Source organism: Dermochelys coriacea, chromosome 23 (assembly GCF_009764565.3).
Source record: "Dermochelys coriacea isolate rDerCor1 chromosome 23, rDerCor1.pri.v4, whole genome shotgun sequence".
NCBI classification, from domain to species: domain Eukaryota; kingdom Metazoa; phylum Chordata; order Testudines; family Dermochelyidae; genus Dermochelys; species Dermochelys coriacea.
Window position 1 is genome coordinate 6996758 of NC_050090.1, and position 18627 is coordinate 7015384.

General features: G+C 48.1%; 1 protein-coding gene across 3 annotated transcripts in view; it reads right to left on the bottom strand.

Annotated features, from left to right (window-relative positions):
- CLPTM1 (CLPTM1 regulator of GABA type A receptor forward trafficking) overlaps positions 1-18222 on the bottom strand; it is a 42506-nt gene extending 24284 nt beyond the window's left edge. Inside the window, exons 1-5 of one of the 3 annotated variants that reach the window (XM_038381436.2) lie at positions 18074-18221; positions 17301-17416; positions 8925-9048; positions 3426-3584; positions 1284-1401 (exon numbers count right to left, since the gene is read on the bottom strand). In XM_038381436.2, coding sequence (XP_038237364.2) covers positions 1284-1401; positions 3426-3584; positions 8925-9048; positions 17301-17416; positions 18074-18193 — 637 coding nt within the window. In that variant the 5' untranslated portion in view covers positions 18194-18221. Of the gene's footprint in view, positions 1-1283; positions 1402-3425; positions 3585-8924; positions 9049-17300; positions 17417-18073 lie in introns of all 3 variants that reach the window. The other 2 variants (XM_038381437.2, XM_043501709.1) reach the window with 2 other exon arrangements.
- Positions 18223-18627: the final 405 nt, after the last annotated feature.

The window sequence follows — 18627 nt, forward strand, 5'->3', positions numbered from 1 at the left end:
TGGTAGCGTCTCAGTTCTTCTAGTATTAGAAGACTTCTGTACTATGACTCCAGTTATCACACACTGCTCAAGCACTATATACATAATCAGACAGTCAGAGTTTAGTGCCAGAAGGGACCCATCTGCATTCCCCATAAGCTGCGCACTTGGGCAGCTGCACAGGAGACATTCAAGTGCCGCTCAGCTGATTAGCAGAGTCTGCACAGCCAGCAGCATGTGTTCAGGTGCCCCATCCCACACGTTGATTTCCCCAGCAGCCAGCTCACACAGTCTCTCCCCCCATGCCATGCCTCCCCTCCCCCCCACCACATACCCCATCTCTGCAGAGCAGGGGAAGTGGAGATAACAGGGCTCAGGACAGAGTAGGAGAGCTTTCAGTGTCTTAAAGAGACAGCGCACAGTTTTCCCCAGCAGCCTACACCACTCCCAACACACACTTGTATTATTGCTGCTGTTACTTCTTGGTACTTCCTGCAATGCACATATATTCTCTAAAAAACACACTTCGAAAGAATAAAATTACAGTGTTTTGACTGGTTTATGCATTTCATAATTTTTATTTATTTCTCTTTAAATTTGATTCTTTGAGCCGCGAGTTCTAAAATGCTTAAGCTGTCCTGGTGGACTAATTATCCCTATGGTAACTTTTAATATATACTGTCTCTAGGTTTGTTTCTACTGGTGGCGAACATCGGCACATACCTCGGTACACACAACATTTATGCCGCAAATGAATAGAAAAAATAAGAGGGAACATTGGGGACCACCACCTCAGAGTCTCACCTCCTGAGTATCACAGGCCACCAACAGTACCCAGCATCCACACAGTAAACTCAACAACCAACATCAGACCTAAGCATTACAGCGCTCAGAAGACTAGATTATTATGTGCCAGAGTCAGAGAATAGAAGGGACTGAGAGGCACCAGTGCCAAGGCTCCCACAATTGCAGGGAAATGATTAAGTGAGATACACCCAGATAATCTTAGCAAATGACCAGCACCCACACACTGCAGAGGAAGGTGAAAAACCCCAAGGTCCGTGCCACACTAACCTGGGGGGAAAATTCCTTTTCAACCCCATGCATGGCAACCAGTTCAATCCCGAGCATGTAAGCAAAAACCAGCCAGCCAAGCACCCGAGAAAGAATGCTTGATGCCACCTCAGAGCCCTGGCCCACCCCCCGCTAATGTCCCATCTCCAACCATGACCATCCCTGATGCTTCAGAAGACGGAAATCAAACACTGTTGAACCCGCACTCATGCCAGCAAGAGCAGTCTTACTTCGTGATGTGTGAACCGTAGCAAGTCTTCTGTACAAGTTCTTCTGTTTGGGATCGGGATGGAAGCCACTCTTCGTAAAATACACATGGACGTACATAGAGCCATTGTGCTGCACACTCTGAAATCACATACACCAACAGGACTGTTAACCGCCTCATTCCCTGCATTGGAAAAACAGGAACGACACTGCCTAGGCTATGCAGAGCAGTCTGCATCAAGCAGTGTACTGTGCCCGTCATGATCACTTCAAGGCACATTGCTTTCCTCTTCTGGATGCACTAATAGCATCCATTATGCTCCAGTGAGTCCACTGGCTAATCCAAAGTGACATGGCTATTTCCTATGTAATGAAAATGCTTAATACATAGGGCCCATACAAGGGAATCACAACAACACTGGTTTTATAACTAGATTTACATATCTCTACGATTCTAAACAAAGCTTCATCACTACACGACCGTTGCTCTTTCCACGTAAATGCCACACTTCCCTTATTTCAGTCTGCTGTTTATTTATATTACCATAGTGCCAAGGAGCCCCAGTCACGGACCAGGACCCTGTTGCGCTAGGTGCTGTACAACCCTGGAACAAAAGACAGCCTTGCCCATAAATTAGCTCTGTGCATAATACTTGCATAATATGTTTGAACAGTGGGAATGGTTGCTCTCGGAATGCTACTTGTCTAATCATGACTAGATAAAGGAGGTTTCCCATGCCCTGTCTGGCCATAAGGAAGGCAGGAGCCCACTCTTAACCATACAGAGGCTGCAAAGTATTAAACCTTTTGGGTTACTCAAGAGATGAACCCCTGTGATGGATGAATAAGGCTGTTCCAAAGACTGTTTTGTATTACAGTAACACCATGGGGCTTGAGGGAGATGAAGCCCCATTGCATGGGAGCCATTCAGACATGGATGGTTTGAAAAATGTGCAGCTTAATAGCAGACAAAACCAAGCGGGCATAAAAGATAGAGAATGTGGGTGAGCAGTGGAGAACAGTGATAGGATCACATGGCCCCACCCACAGCCTGGCCCCACCACCTCAATGGCTCCACTTGCAACCTGGCCCCACCCTATCTTATCTTTGGCTCTACCCACAGCCCAGCCCCCTTAGCAGCTCCAAGTAACTTTGGGGCTTTTAAAAAATGTTTATAAGATTAAAAACTAAAAGACAACCAAGCCAGGCCTCGGTAATCCCCAAGGGCCATCTGTCTGCCATTGCAGTGGTCAGTGTCCTGCAGCAGCAGATTTTTTAAGAGGAGTTTGGAGAAAGCTTGGGTAGTGGCTTGACAGACTAATTTAGAGATGATGATCCATGCCTACTTACAGCCCAGAAGCAAGCACTATGGGAGCTACAGGCAAGCAGGCTGTTGAGGCTGCAGGAGGAGAGGCAGGAGACCACTTGCTAGCAAACAGTAACAGATAGAAGGAGGGGCCTGAAGAGTGATAGCATGCAGCTGAAGTCTGACAAGGCAAAAGGGGGAGCTAGCGGAGCAAACAGAAGAGGGAGAGTAATATAGTCCAATTGATGTACCAAGAACACTATCTCAGCAGTGGCATTTTGAACAGGCCAGAGGTAGAAAGGAGCCAGAATCAGGATGGGACATAAGGGGCCTGGGTGAGAGTTCTAGTCATATGGGCAGAGAAAGAAGGCTGGGTCTGAATAAAAGGAGATGTTCCAGACTTCACCATTACTGGCAGAGCAGCAGCTCACCACCACCCGAAGACAACACTCTTTTGCAAACAAGGAAATGGTGCTGGTTTTGCAAGCTGACAAATGCCTTGTGCAGGTACATCTCAGCATCTGACTCCTGCTCTGGAACAAGGACAGAAAGGACATTACAGGCAGGGGAGTTTATTGCTGGCCAAATCAGGAGAGTGAAACTCAGGCTTGCAATAGAATGCCAGCTACACCTTACTTATGGAAAGATCAGTCACTCTGTAAAATCCCTGAAGGCTGCAGAGGGAAAGCCTGCAATGCCTTAGCCTAAGCATTTCATCTGAGGCTTTAAAAAGGAGGACACAGAGCAAAAAAGGGGAGAAAACAACTCATCTCCATGTCAGTGCTCCATTCTATGGCCCATTATCCAGCGTCAGGAGAAAAACCACCTAGGAAGAGAGAAATCACAGTTATGTACTAACCTGAGGAATGACTAACTCTGCATAGCGTTCATAGCACCCATCTGCATTCTCACCACTGGTCCAGTCACCATAGACAAGATCCCGTTGCTCCCAAAACAGTGCTGAGGTGACATTAAAATCTGTAAAGTGCTCATGCTCTGAGATATACACGTGAAGGTCCTGCAGGGAGAGGAGAGGAGGGTTGCTTCTGGCAGACAGCTCAGCATGATGGTGACATTAAAACACTGCAGGGAGGTGGGCGAAAGGGGATACTCTGCCAGGAGCAGATAGCTACTCCTGGATGGCACTCCAACGGTCATGCCGTTTTACTTACCTGCGAAGCGTGGTTCTGCTCTGACAAGTGGCCCCTTTTGACTCAGCAGATGGCTCACAAGAGAACAGTTAGATCTGCTGGCTAACGTGAGTTTCTCCTACTTTGGACTCCAGTTAACCATGCAGAGGCAGCACGGGAATGCGAGGGGAACCTGGAGTCTTAAATTTGTTAGTCTCTAAGGTGCCACAAGTACTCCTTTTCTTTCTGGAGTCTGTTGTGGCTTGTGTATCACCAGGATCTTTAGCAGCATGCCAAATGTCAAGTCCTGCCCTCTGTCATACCCATGTGATCCACGCAGGGCAACAGGGTTGCAAAAGTTTACGTGCCTGCACAATTTTTATTGCTGGGCCAGAAAGACCCCAGCTTGACTCTCAGATCCCACGATGGGTTTGCAAGGAAACAGCTCTAAAGCTGTAAACTGAGCAGGTTAGCTATGTAATCACTATGGGCTTGTCTACATGGAAAAGTTATAATAGTATAAGCTAAGGCCTGAATCTAATCAGCTACAGTTATATCAGTATAACTCCCTGTGCAGACACTCATATTCCCATAGAACAGGGCCTTTTTTTAAATTTAGCTCATGTTGCTTGGGAAAGGGTTTAAACTAAACTGAAAAGAAACTCTTATTCCGGAATAAGAGTGTCTGCACAGAGAGTTATACGAATATAGTTATACAGGTTTAATTATACCTGTACAACTGCAAACACTTTCCTAAGTAGACAAGCACTTCAGTGTAGACACTACCTTCACTGACAGACGGGATTCTCCCATCGGTGTAAGTAATCCACCTCCTCCAAGAGGTGGTATCTAGGCTAGAATTCTTCCATCGACCTGGCGCTGTCTACACTGGGGTTAGGCTACATCTACACAGCGTACCTGACAATGGCACAACTGTACTGCTGCAGCCACGCCTTTGTCAGATGCGCTGTGTGGCCGTTCTCTCTCACTGCGAGAGAGCTCTCCTGGTGACAAAATAAAACCACCCCCCAACAAGGAGCAGCAGCTTCGTCGACAGACGTAACGCTGTCCATACCAGCTCTTTTTGTCGCTAAAACTTTTGTCATTTACGGGGGTGTTTTTTCAGACCCCTGAGCAACAAAAGTTTTAGCAATGAAAGTGCCAGTGTAGACATAGCCTTATGTCAGTACAGCTATGCCTCTCTGTGTGGCTTTTTCACACCCCCAAGACACAGAGACAGAGAGCCTAAAACAGAGAATGTGGAATAAGTTCTGTGATGTGACAAATCCATCTATGCTCTGAAGTCACCGTGCCACCCCTAAGAACTGCTGCAAATCTAGGTGCTTATGACACTGTCAAACCACAGACTTCAAAAACACAAGTGAGCAAACCTATAGCAGGAAATGCACTAGTGCTACCTGGTCCCTTTTAAAGTTAAGAAAACAGACAGCGAATGAGCACCTTGCTTCAACAGCACAGTAGAGTAGAGGGTTAAGGGCAGGGCACCACATATTCCATGTAGAACTGGTATAACCCCAATGGCAACCACCCCCATCCGTGCATCCTAGACAGAAGGGTACAGAGCTAGCTTTAGTGGCTCATCTCCCTGGGTCTCAGCTGCTGCACCACCATTCTCCAGACAGCCCTGCTCACCACCTGCACTTCCAGCTTCCCTGCTGCCAACTAGCCCCCAACTCTGGCACCCTGACCCCTACAGCTTGGTCCCGTGGAGCAGAGCAGGGAACACATGCTGGAATCCAACTGGCTCTCCACTTGTGGAGAATGCTGCAGAGCAAAAGGTGGGTGAAGACAGGATCCAACGGGGCAGAGAGACAAGACAAAACATCAGCACTCAGCCACAGCAAAATCCCCAGGAAAAAAACGCAACCTCCTGGAAATATGCCAAGTTTGCAGCTGCAGAACCATGGAGTACATAGGGTCCTGACTGAATGGGGGTTCACACCTTAGAGCTATTTTGTTTGGCTCTCTGCAGCCTTGCACTTAGAATCATAGCGGCAGTGTCTGGTTATAGGACTAGAAACATACATTTTTTTTTAAAAAGGAGAGCTGAGATTCTGAGCCTAATTCTGCAGCAAGAGGCGAATACCTCGGTGCCACGGTTAGAGGCACAGGCCTTAGGAAACAAAAGACTGCAGCTTGACACTGGTCTGCCACGAGTTTCCCATGCGACTTTTGACAAGTCCTCTTGATGGTCTGGTTACCCAGTGTGAAAATGGGGGGGAGGGGATGATGTGTGGGCAGGAAGTGGGTGCAGCTGCACAAAACCGGGGGGACATGCAGAGAACTCTGGTCAGTCAGTGGAAGAGAACAGTGAACATGCAGTGTCCCAGGCCCACTGAGCCTATTGGCAGAGCCTATTGGCATTGACCCATTTGGGAAGTGCTGATCAGTGAGAACCATGGAGCTGACAGGGAGCTGGGTGCACACTTTACAAACTTTGCTGGACATGCTCAGCGTGTGATGTCCAAAGCCAGTGTCCTCTGGAAAGAGGCAAGACACTGCTCCCCAGCAAGGGCAAGCCTAGCTTTCAAACCTCCACCAATTCCACTCCAGTGTTGCTTGAATATAGGCCACAGGAATCTGCCTGACATTGGCAGTTTAGGGTTCATTTCCCAGAGTTCTATTTTGACTTCCCTCCCATTCAAGCTGCTCAAACTTCAGAGATCGAGCTTCCAAGTCTCCTAACCAGCACCCGGCTGATTGCTGGGGGAAGAATGTTGCCGTACCACATCCTTCTCTGCGTCCCACCACAGATGGGAACTGGAAAGAACTCTTCCAGATGCCTATCCTTTAATGGAAGGAAGTTATTTCAGGGCTCAAAACCACTAGCCAGGAATCCACGGTTTGGAAACCAAGGTGTCCCTTGCACACACAGGACAAGATTTCTCCACTGGCTCTCACTTTTCCTCCCTTTAAACCTCTCTCATTTCCCGCATCCCCACATGTTTTCACTCTTCCCCAACCATCTCTTCTCATTCACACTTTACTCCTGGGGGAATTCTGCACCACTGCACATGCACAGAATTCATGCCCCCCCAGATTTCTTTGCTTCCCTGGAGAAAAATGACTTTCTGACAGGGAAGCAAAGGGAATCCACAAGAACAGCCATGCAATTCCCCAGCAGGATGTTTTGGGTGTCCAGGGCAGCCGGCAGAGAGAAATCACTGTGGGGCAGAAGGCAGGACTGGGGAAGACCCAGCTGGTGGCACCTACCCTGTGCTGGGTTCAACTGCTAGTCCTGGCTGGGCTGGGGAGGATGGGATTTCCTCTTCCCCTGCACAGCATCCAGGACTGGGTCAGACCCACCCCCAGATTTCTCCCCAGTCTGCAGAAAGCTCTGCAAACACTCCCCCCCCCCCGCTCCCTTCCTATCACTCATCAGCTGCAGGGGGAGGAATCACTGTACAGGGAGTTGCTCCCCCATCCACCCAACCCCATGCATCCAGACTCCCTCATACCCTGCCCCCCCCGCACCTGGATCCCCACCACACTGAGCCCCACACCCCCAGCATCCGGACCCCGCCCCCCCACTGAACCCCTTACACTTAGACCTCCCTGCTGAGCTCTATTCCACAGACCCCCAACTACTTTCACCTGGACCCCCCTGCAGTCTCATTAGCCTTGCACCCAGAACCCCCCCCAATCTCATGCATCCAGATCCCCCTCCGTGCTCAGATCTCCCACTGAGCTGCCTGCACCCAGAATGCCCCACACAGAACCCTCTCAACCCACACCAGGATCCCCCCATGCTAAGCCGCTCCACACTTGGATCTTGCCAAGCTAAGCCTGCCTGCCCACACCTGGCACAGAGAGAGGGGGCCTCGGGGTGTTTCTGGGGCAGGCCTGGTCCTTGCGCTGAATCAGGGTTGGATGCAGCCTCACCGTTGAGTCTGTGTCACAGGGAGGAGATGCAGAGTGATCTCCCACCTCTATGCAGCCAGTGGCCTGTGGGCCCCAATGCCACACTGGAGCCTCCACATTTATTTGACAAATAAAATTTGCAGAATTTTAAAATATTTGTATTTTTTTTGACACAGAACGCCCTCAGTAGTACCACTTCAATTCCCCCATCCAAGAGCCAGGCCTGCCTTTTCCCGCTTCCTAGCTGCTGCCTAGCGTTCCTACAAGTGCTGCTCCCTTCAATTCATCATCTAGCCCTCTGCAGCAGCTTGCCCTGTTGGCTACCTGACCACCTCTCAGGTGCACTCACAGGGACGATCCCAGTAGTTGCAGCAGCTCCCACTTGGCCATACCCAAGAGAGACAGGAGGGTATCTGGGCTAGTTTATATGCAGGAGAGGAAGGGTTGCTAGGTTTCCTCCATGCCAACCTTCAGCACCAAGGAAAAAGTCTGCTCAGGAAGTGGCCCTTGCCCCGGGAGAAGTCCAATATGGAGAGAGAGGAGCAGTGACTATGTAGCAGGCTGGGATTTGGACACACCCTTGGGAACAGAAGAAAGGGAAATGAACTCCCCACCCCAAGATGCTATCTATGGCAAAATCCCAGTGGGAACTGTAACTGGGCCCACATAACTCAGCCCGAGTTCACTCCAATCAGAATACACTGAAAAAATGCCCTTACCTTTGGAATTCATCAGCTGCACAAAGTTAAATGCACCAAAGCATGACCCCCCTTACCCCCAAACCCAAAAGGGTTCTTCTCAAACCCTTCCCAGAAACACTCTCCCTACCATGTCCCCCTTCCCAGAATCAGCCCTCTCCCCTACATTACATCATTCCCTTTTTCAAGGTTATTTTCACAACCACGAGGGCTAGAAACTTTGCTTTCCTTAAAAAAAAAAAAAAAAGATTCCGAACAAGTCTGGGTGGATTTTGCAATTGCGTGCAACATAGGAAACCCATATTGCCCTTCAAGAGCATCTTGAGGATTTTGGCCTGTGTCAGGTACACTGACTAATCCAGTCTTACCATCCCTGGGAGATGGTATCACTTTCCAAGTAGGGGAACTGAGGTGACGTGAGTTACACCAGGTCACATAGTGGCAGTGCAGGGTTCATTTCCCAGAGTTTAGTCTCAGTGCGCTACCCCAAGCATTAATGATGATCCTTCTGGGACAGGGTGATACAGACACCTGGACCACAGGTCATATTTACCCTACATCTGAGATTGGCCGTAACAACTGTCGGATACCCACGCAGTTGGGGTGGATACCCCTACTCAGAACCTGGGTCACTCCTTTCACCATTACCATTAAAGTGTCTTTAGGGAAAAGGTTACGGCTCGGAACGCGGGGTGCTCCGCCAGCGCTAATCTGATCCTGTGGTGCCGGCCCACGACGGAACCAACTGCTGATGGCCCAGATGATAAAGATCCTATGGAAGAAAGAGGGGGAGTGAATTAACACTGACATTTTACCCAGTCCTTTCTGCCAAAGCCAAATGCCCCCTTAATCATAGAACAGAAGCCCCGTACACCAAGCCTACAACCGAAGTGATGACAGATCTGTTAGGAGGACTGTGCTCGCTGTACGGCCCGCCAGCTCCGTATGGAAGAAGCTTTCACTGGTTTCTCTCGGTCACGTCACTTTCTCAGACTTACAGCCTGTCATGAGGCCCAGTCAGGGCAAACTGGTTCTGTGCCAGTTCGTGGTTACAGACTCCTGCTGAGCAACACTATGAAAAACTGACTAGTCTGTGTGGGTAACTAAAACCAAGTACATTCAGTGCATGCCATTGATACACACAGCTAGGTCAGGAGAGCTGGGAGAACACCCAGTGAGACGAATGGGCCATTTCACACCTTTGCAAGCCTCATATGGGTGTGCAGAACACCGACCCTCTACGTTAGGCTCCAATAAGGGGTCTCAAGTGTCTCCTCCCATTTGTTGTCTCTAGCTGGTAGATGTACTCTTCATAGCCTCTCTACCACCACTTTCCCTCCTCCTTCTGGCCCTTCTAGCTGTACCATGGCATGGAGAGGCTGGACAGAGTTTGTAGCTGAGAAGCAGCAAGGTGTGGCCAGCAGTAGGCTCCCATATGGCCCAGCCCCACAGGTGCCCCTTAGTCATAACCTCTTCACTATCACCACCACTTCAAGATAACACCAAGGTAAACTCACTGGCAAAAACTTAAAAGTAGAACAACAGTTGCCTCATGCCCTACAAGACTCTGAACAGGGGGCTACAGTTGTAGTTCCTGGTTTTCAGAAGTTTTAAGTTCAGCTTTCCCTCACATTCTGGAAGGGTACAAGGCAGCATTCACCAGGCAACCCGAGCTCTGCGTTAACAAACCTCTTCGGTGGTCCAAATAGTCCATGAAAAAGCCACATACGTGAGAGATGCCCAATGAATTCTCACACCATTTGACAGAGCAAAGCAACAGAGTAAGTGAGAATTTACTGGGATACACAGACCACAGAAGTTGGCAGTGAAATCAGCTTTTAGTTAAGTACCCCAAACCTAAATACACATATGGAAGGCTGTGCTGACACTCGAAAATAAACTATAGCAATACCAGGGACTAAGAGAAGCCTTAATCACACAGAGAAATCTGCAGTACTAGATCCCTACACAGTAGATTCCAAGGCCAGAGTGGACCACTGTGATCAACTAGTCTAACCTCCTGTATAGCACAAGCCAGAGAACTGCCCCAAGATCATTCCTTTTGAACTACAGCCTATCAAACAAATGCTACTCAGCCCTCTGAGCTAAGAGAGGGCATGCCAAGTAGATATTACAATGGATTTTGGACACTTAACACTGAAATAGCAAACTCTAGGTGTTGCACATTTCCAAGTGGAAAGTCCGTGCTGACAGCCCTTCTGCAAGCTAATTTGCCTAATAAGTTGAAAAGTTAAGTTCCAATCCTTTCAAGGTTCAGTACCGCAGAGGCATGCCAGTTACAATACTAAGCGCCACAGCCAATAGTTACAGTGAAGACTACATAGGTAGGAATTTATTTTCTAGAGCAGTTAGCCACAAAAAACTTGTTAAAAATGTGTTAAGGATACAGAACCAAGAGAGGTAGGACATTTCAGGCACTGACTGTGCGTGCTGAAATTTGCATCCTGCAAGACTTGCACCTACTTTGAGTACCACATTCCAAGCTCAACTTCTTTATCTGACCAGCCCAAGTCAGCCCCCTCTGAGTCACTGGGCTGAATTCCCACATTGGCTCTGTTGAATGTAAGCTTCCACCCTTGCCTTTCTAGGCCTCTGCTCTACTCTCATCTCATCTGCTGTCCCCACCCTCACTTTGCAACAGTGCAAGCCCCAGGGTACAACTACAACATGATTAAAAAAACCACAACACCAATTCTCAGAGCTCAGGTCAGCTGGCTCAGGATCATGGTCTCAGGCTGTGGGACTAAAAATAGTGTAGACAGACAGGAGCCTGGGCTCCCAGACCCTCTCCCCTTCTGGAGTTTTATAGCCCTGCAGTCCAAGCCTCTGAGCCTAAGTCAGCTGATGTGCCAGTGGTGGATGTGCCATGAGTCTTTTATTGCAGTGTAGACATATCCTCAGAGCCCCTACTGTTCCACATGCCAGCCTGGCCCATGCATGGAACAACCCTCCAACTCTCGTACCTCTGCAACTAGGAGATAGGGATCCCTGGGATCCCTTGTATCCCTGGGATTTTTCAGGAAAGCAAATGGGCCGAAGATTTAGTTCTCTCTCCTGGCTCAGTGAATCTTTTCCCTGGCCCACAGGCAGGAAAACTGAGCTGTGATCACTCCTGAGGGGAGTCTGCCAAAGCAGATGAGAGTCAGAGCATCCCATGAAAGAGTAAGAACATGATCCTGGTGGTGTCAGGGAAAAAATAAATGCATCTCCTTTTTGAGAAAGTGGCATGGGGAGGTGGCTTATTTTGATGAGGCTGGGCGCTTTGTAGATGGAAGGCCAGGGCACGAAGGGCCTATGAGGCAAAAAAAGGGTGGGGTGGGGCAGATGGGGGTGGGGGGGGAGAGCTTCTCAGAAAGTGGTGGGTAGGGGAAGCCACAGGCGAGTTTGGATTCTGCAGCCTCTCGTGGAGATCCTTAGTCTGCTGCCCACTATAAGGTGTCTTAAGGTGGCTGAGAGGGGAGCACCACGTTGCCATGTGCTGGATATAGAGATTCGAGGGCAGGGTGGAGAACAAGTGAAGTCCCCAAGCCTGTGGGCTGTAGCAGGACAAGACAAAGCACAAAGGGAATGTGTACAAGATGAAAAACAGCAGCTGTGGCCAGTGCTCATCCTGCTGATCAGAACTGTCTCACTGGTCCCTCATGCTTCCCCATCAGTTTCTGGAATCCACCTTTTGTATTATGTCTGTCTTTGACTAACCTCTTTGGGGGCAAGAACATTAATCGATTCCAAGGCCAGAAGGGACCGTTGTGATCATCCAGTCTGACCTTCTGTATACAACAGGCCAGAGAACTGCCCCAAAACCATTGCTAGAAAAGAGCTTTTAGAAAAACATCCTGATTTAAAAATGGCCAGTGATGGAGATGCCCAACCCTTGGTAAATTGTTCCAATGGTTAATTACTCTCACTGGCCCAATCAGAATTTGTCTAGCTTCAACTTCCAGTTATTGGATCATGTTAGACCTTTCACTGCTAAACTGAAGAGCCCATTATTAAATATTTGTTCCCCCATGTAGGTATTTATAGACTAATCAAATCACCCCTTTATTCTATTTAGGCTAATCAAATCATGCCTCTCTTTATTAAGCTAAATAGATTGAGCTCATTGAGTCTCGTTACAAGACATGGCTTAACCAGGAGATTTTCAATGATCAAACTCAAAAGAGAGTCCTACAAAAAGCGGAAACTCGGTCAAATTATAAAGGATGAATACAAACAAACACACACACACACACACAAGCATGTAGGGACAAAAGTAGAAAAGCCAAGGTACAAAACGAGATCAAACTAGCTAGGGACATAAAAGGAAACAGGAAAAACATTTTCCAAATACATTAGAAGCAAGAGGAAGACCAAGGACAGAGTAGACCAGTTACTCAATGAGGGGGGAAAGACAATAACAGAAAATGTGGAAATGGCAGAGGTGCTTAATGACTTCTTTGTTTAGGTTTTCACCAAGAAGGTTGGTGATGACTGGACATCTAACATAGTGAATGCCAGTGAAAATGAGGTAGGATCACGGTCTAAAATAGGGAAAGATCAAGTCAAAAATTACTAAAACAAGTTAGAGGACTTCAAACCACCAGCGCCTGATGAAATTCATCCTAGAATACTCAAGGAGCAGATTGAGGAGATACCTGAGCCATTAGCAACTATCTTTGAAAGATCATGGAAGACGGGAGACATTTAAGAAGACTAAAAAAGGGCAAATACAGGGCCCATCTATAAAAAGGGAAATAAGGACAACCCAGGGAATTACAGCCAGTCAGCTTAACTTCTGTACCCAGAAAGATAATGGAAGAAATAATTAAGCAATCAATTTGCAAAGACCTAGAAGATAAGGTGATAAATAACAGTCAGCATAGATTTGTTAAGAACAAATTATGCTAAACCAACCCGATAGCTTTCTTTGACAGGGTAACAAGCCTTGTGGATAGGGATGTGGTATATCTCGACTTTAGTAAGGCCTTTGATACTGTCTTGCATGACAGTCTCAAACTAGGAAAATACAACCTAGATGGAGCTACTATAAGGTGGGTGCATAACTGGTTGGAAACTACGTTTTGGGAACGATTTATCAGTGGTTTACAGCCATGCTGGAAGGGCATAACTAGTGGGGTCCTGCAGGGATTGGTTCTGGGTCCAGTTCTGTTCAATATCTTCATCCACGATTTAGATAATGGCATAGAATACACTTACAAAGGACGATACCAAGCTGGGAGGGGTTGCAAGTGTTTTGGAGGATAGGATTAAAATTCAAAATGATCTGGACAAACTGGAGAAACGGTCTGAAATAAATAGGATGAAATTCAATAAGGACAAATGCAAAGTACTCCACTTAGGAAGGAACAATCAGTTGCACACATACAAAATGGGAAATGACTGCCTAGGAAAGAGTACTGTGGAAAGGAATCTGGGGGTCATAGTGGATCACAAGCTAAATATGAGTCAACAGTGTAATGCTGTTGCAAAAAAAGCAATCATTCTGGGATGTATTAGCAGGAGTATTTTAAACAAGACACGAGAAGTAATTCTTCTGCTCTACTCCACGCAGATAGGTCTCAGCTGGAGTATTGTGTCCAGTTCTGGGTACCACATTCCAGGAAAGATGTGGACAAATTGGAGAAAGTCCAGAAAACAGCAGCAAAAATGATTAGAAGTCTAGAAAACATGACCTAAGAGGGAAGATGGAGGGGGGGGGGGAATGGTTTGTAAAGTCTAGAAAAGAGAAGACAGAGGGGACATAGCAGTTTTCAAGTACATGGAAAAGTCCATGGTTTTTACAAGGAGGAGGGAGAAAAATTGTTCTTCTGAATCTCTGAGGATAGAACAAGAAGCAATGGGCTTAAATTGCAGCAAGGGCAGTTTAGGTTGGACATTAGGAAAAACTTCCTAACTGTCAGGGTGGTTAAACACTGGAATAAATTGCTTAGGGAGGTTGTGGAATCTCCATCATTGTCCAACCTGCTCTTAAAAATACCCAAACACCTGCCAGGGATGGTCTAGCTAATAATTAGTCCTGCCTTGAGTGCAGGGGACTGGACTAGATGACCCCTCGAGGTCCCTTCCAGTTCTATGATTCTAGGACTTGTAGATTCTAAAGGTTTGTATTGTTTTGTTTTTGAGTGCAGTTATGTAACAACAACAAAAATCTACCTTTTCGAGTTGCACTTTCATGATAAAAAGATTGCACTATGGTACTTATATGAGGTGAATTGAAAAATACTGTTTCTTTTGTTTATCTTTTTTTACAGTTCAAATATCCATAATAAAAACAATAAAAAGTGAGCACTGTACACTTTGTATTCTGTGTTATAATTTAAAACAATATGTAGAAAAACATACAAAAATAGTTAATACCAATTGAAGTTTATTAACAATGCGATTAAAACTGATTAGTCACAATTAATCTTTCTGAGTTAATCATGTCAGTTAACAGCAATTAATCGACAGCTCCATTTTTAATCTCCCCTCATAGGGAAGCCGTTCCTTGCCCCTAATCATTATTGTTGCCCTTCACTGTATCTTTTCCAATTCTAATATCTCTTTTTAGTAATGGGGCGACCAGACTGGCAAACTGTATTCAAGACATGGGCATACCATGGATTAATATAGAGGCATTATGATATTTTCCGTTTTATTGTCTATCCCTTTACTAATAGTTCCTAACACTGTTAGCTTTTTTGACTGCTGCAGCACATTGAACAGATATTTTCAGAGAACTATCCACAATATCTCCAAGATTTCTTTCTAGAATGGTAACAGCTAATTTAGATCCCATCATTTTGCATGTATAGTTGGGATTATGTTTTCCAATATGCATTACTTTGCACTTAACATTGAATTTTACCTGCCACTTTGATGCCCAGTCATCCAGTTTAGTGAGATCCCTTTGTAACTCTTCGCAGTCTGCTTTGGACCGACTTATTTTGAGCAATTTTGTATCATCCGCAAATTTTACCACCTCACCTTTTCCAGATCATTTATTAATCTGTTGAACAGCACTGGTCACTATACACACCCTGCAGGACACTGCAATTTACCTCTCCATTCTGAAAACTGACCATTTATTCCTACCCTTTGTTTCCTATTTTTTAAACCAGTTAATGAACCATGAGAGGACCTTCCCTTTTATCCCGTGATTGCTTAGTTTGCCTAAGAGCCTTTGGTGAGGGACTTTGTCAAAGGCTTTCTGGAAGTCTAAGTACACTGTATCCACTGGATCCCCCTTGTTGACATGTATATTGATCCACCTCAAAGAATTTTAATAAACTGGTGAGGCATGATTTCCATTTATAAAAGCCATGTTGACTCTTCCCACAACAAAGCATATTCACCTATGCGTCTGATAATTCTGTTTTTTTGCTATAGTTTCAACCAATCTTCCTGGTACAGAAGTTAGGTTTTACTGGCTGTAATTGCCAGGATCGCCTCTCCAGCTTGGAGTTTAATTTAACACTGTTAGCCTGGGAACCTGTCTAAAATGGAAGCCTGTTCCAGTCTTAAATGAATGACGTTAATTTAGAAGCAGGGGCGTACACTAGCCTGGAAAGATTTACAGACTAGACAAAGACTTGTTCTAACTCTGGGGACTGGAAGCTAAACAGCATCAAGCTGCATGGGAATCTTTAACCTAAGCTATTTCCGTTCCCATGGGACTTATATTTTATTTTTCCCCTATATTTCCCATGCTCCTGACTCTCTACATCTTTCCTCTTCAAAATATTAGAGCCCACGACTCTCAATTCACACACATTAAGCTGATCTCATCATCACCACCAGCAATGGTAGAAATCTCATCTGAAGCTGATCATGCATGTCAATTTAAAAAAATTATATATATTTTCTTTCACAGTGGCCATGCAAAAGTTAAGATTTTTTTTTTTTTTTTTTTTTTTTTTTTTTTAAACTCTACCACATCTGCAAAACTTCCAGCAGCAATTTCTTTCAGGTTAGCAATTAACCCACATTCTTTCCACACACTGGCTGCTGCGAAGCCTTCCCGTTCCCAAGAAAACTGAGCAGATTTAGCTAGACCTGTCTGCAACCACAGAAGCAGGATAATCTCTGAAGGAAATGAACACTTGGCTCTCTCCAGTCACGTTTTGACCAGTGTTGTTCATTCAGATTCTGGATGTCCTGGAACGACACTCTACCCAACCCATTACTTTATCTCCTCCTTCAGTGCTGCTGAAGGCTAGTTGAGAACATTAACATCTACTTAGAGGAGGGCAGGATGCTCACTGCTCTAGTGGAAGCATCTCTTTGGACTCCGCTCAAAAGCTCTCACTTGATGCTGACAATCTCTCCAGTGACTAACTAATATCTAAATTTCTATTTTTGGTTATGACAATGGAAAAGCTGTGATGAGACATTCCGAAGTAGCTCAATGCCTCACACTTATACCTAGATCACAGCCCTGGTTGTGTCACAGATTACCAGGAGCCTGTACCAATACTAGATCATGAGGCATTAGTCTCTCAACTACAGTGCATGGTAGAGTGAAAAAGCTGAGCTCAGGTGGTTTTGTTCTTCTTCTTTCCACCTGGAGGAGTCCCAGAGATTAGTGTTAGCCAATGTTCAATAGGTGCCCCAAGAGATCTCAGATGTGGGGAACTGCAGCATTCTATGTGATATGAGACTGGTGGCAGAGCTGACGGGTGAAGAGCTGAACTGTGGGTGAAGTGCTGTCAGTAAACAGATGACTCCAGATTTATATATCTTTGTCTCAGCCCAGAACATGTGTTGCTCTTGCAGTGGTGGCTGGGCTGTGGGTTTCTCAGGAGACCAGAGGAGTGGGAGTTTTTAGCTGTCAATGTTTCCTTCCTGAATGGCGGTTTTTAAGAGAGGTTGGGATCTGTTGATGTTTTGTTATTAAATCTATTTGTAGTAACTGTCAGAGCACCTACAGCCAGGGGCAAGGAATTCAGAGGCCAAATTTAAATCATCATGTTTTTAACAAGTGATGAGAAGAGGGCAGCTGGGGAATCAGCCAGGGCTCACCTGAACAACACTCCTTTGATGACCTGCCAGGCATTGGGAGCTTGTTGCTGGGCCTGGTTCTGCTGCTGGGTCTCTGCAGTCGGGGCCACCCCTGCGGTTCCATTACTCGTTACCTGCTTTGGAGGGAGGAGCAGAGACAGGCTGGTAAGCAGCAGGTGATCTTGTATTGCTGGTGGGCAGCGCCAGGTGGTTTCCCCAGCTACCTACGCAGGACAAGCCCCCATCCAGGGCCGCCGCGGGGAGCCCAGAGCCCCAGTCTGGACGCAGCAGGGGGACACAACACGGCGGCTCCCGTGGATGAAGGGCCCGGGCCATAGCAGAAGGGATTGGGCAGTCCAGGGAGACGAACCCGGGCGGGAGAGGAGGCTGGAAGCGGAGTCGGGGCAGCCTGGCGAGAAAGGGGACTGAGGGGCTCAGGAAGCGGGGCGGGGGCGAAGGGAGGAGGCGGGGGGCGCAGCCAGGGCCGGCCCTGGAGCGGGGAGGGGGCGTCCGAGGAGCGGAGCCGAGGCCCGCGTGGCAAGGGAGGGATGAGGCGGGAAGCAGAGGCTGGGAGCAGCCTAGGGACGAGTGGGGGTGAGCGGGGGGGGGGGGCGGCTGAGCGGAGCCGAGCCCGGCCAGGGCAGGGAGGAAGCGGGGAGCGGAGCCGGCCCGGCGGGGGAAGGGCCCGGCGAGCGGAGCCGAACCCGTGGGGAGCAGTTAAGGGGTCGGGGAACCGACACCGGCCCAGGAAGGGGAGGCTCAAGGGGCCCGGCGACGCTCCACAGCGCCGCTACCTGCTCCGGGCCGGAACCAGGAAGCACGGCCTCCGTCTCCGGCGCCGCCATCTTGCTGCGCCGATACCTCCGCTGCTCTCGCGAGAAGCTGCTCCCGGGACCGCCCCTTCTGCGGATCATATGGTGATCTGGTCATGTGACTGTCGCTCGCGGGAGGAGTCCCGACCACTTCCGGCCGCGGGTCTGAGCTGGGGGCGTGACTCAATGTGGGGGGAGGGCGGCCAAGCCCGAGCTGAACCGGGGGGGGGGCGGGGGTGTAGTGGGGCTGGAGGGAGCTGACCCGGGGCGGGGGGATAGTGGGGCTGGAGGGAGCTGAGCCGGGGCGGGGGGCGGGGGGATAGTGGGGCTGGAGGGAGCTGAGCCGGGGCGGGGGGCGGGGGGATAGTGGGGCTGGAGGGAGCTGAGCCGGGGCGGGGGGAGGGGGTGTAGTGGGGCTGGAGGGAGCTGAGCCGGGGCGGGGGGAGGGGTTGTAGTGGGGCTGGAGGGAGCTGAGCCGGGGCGGGGGGAGGGGGTGTAGTGGGGCTGGAGGGAGCTGAGCCGGGGAGGGGGGATAT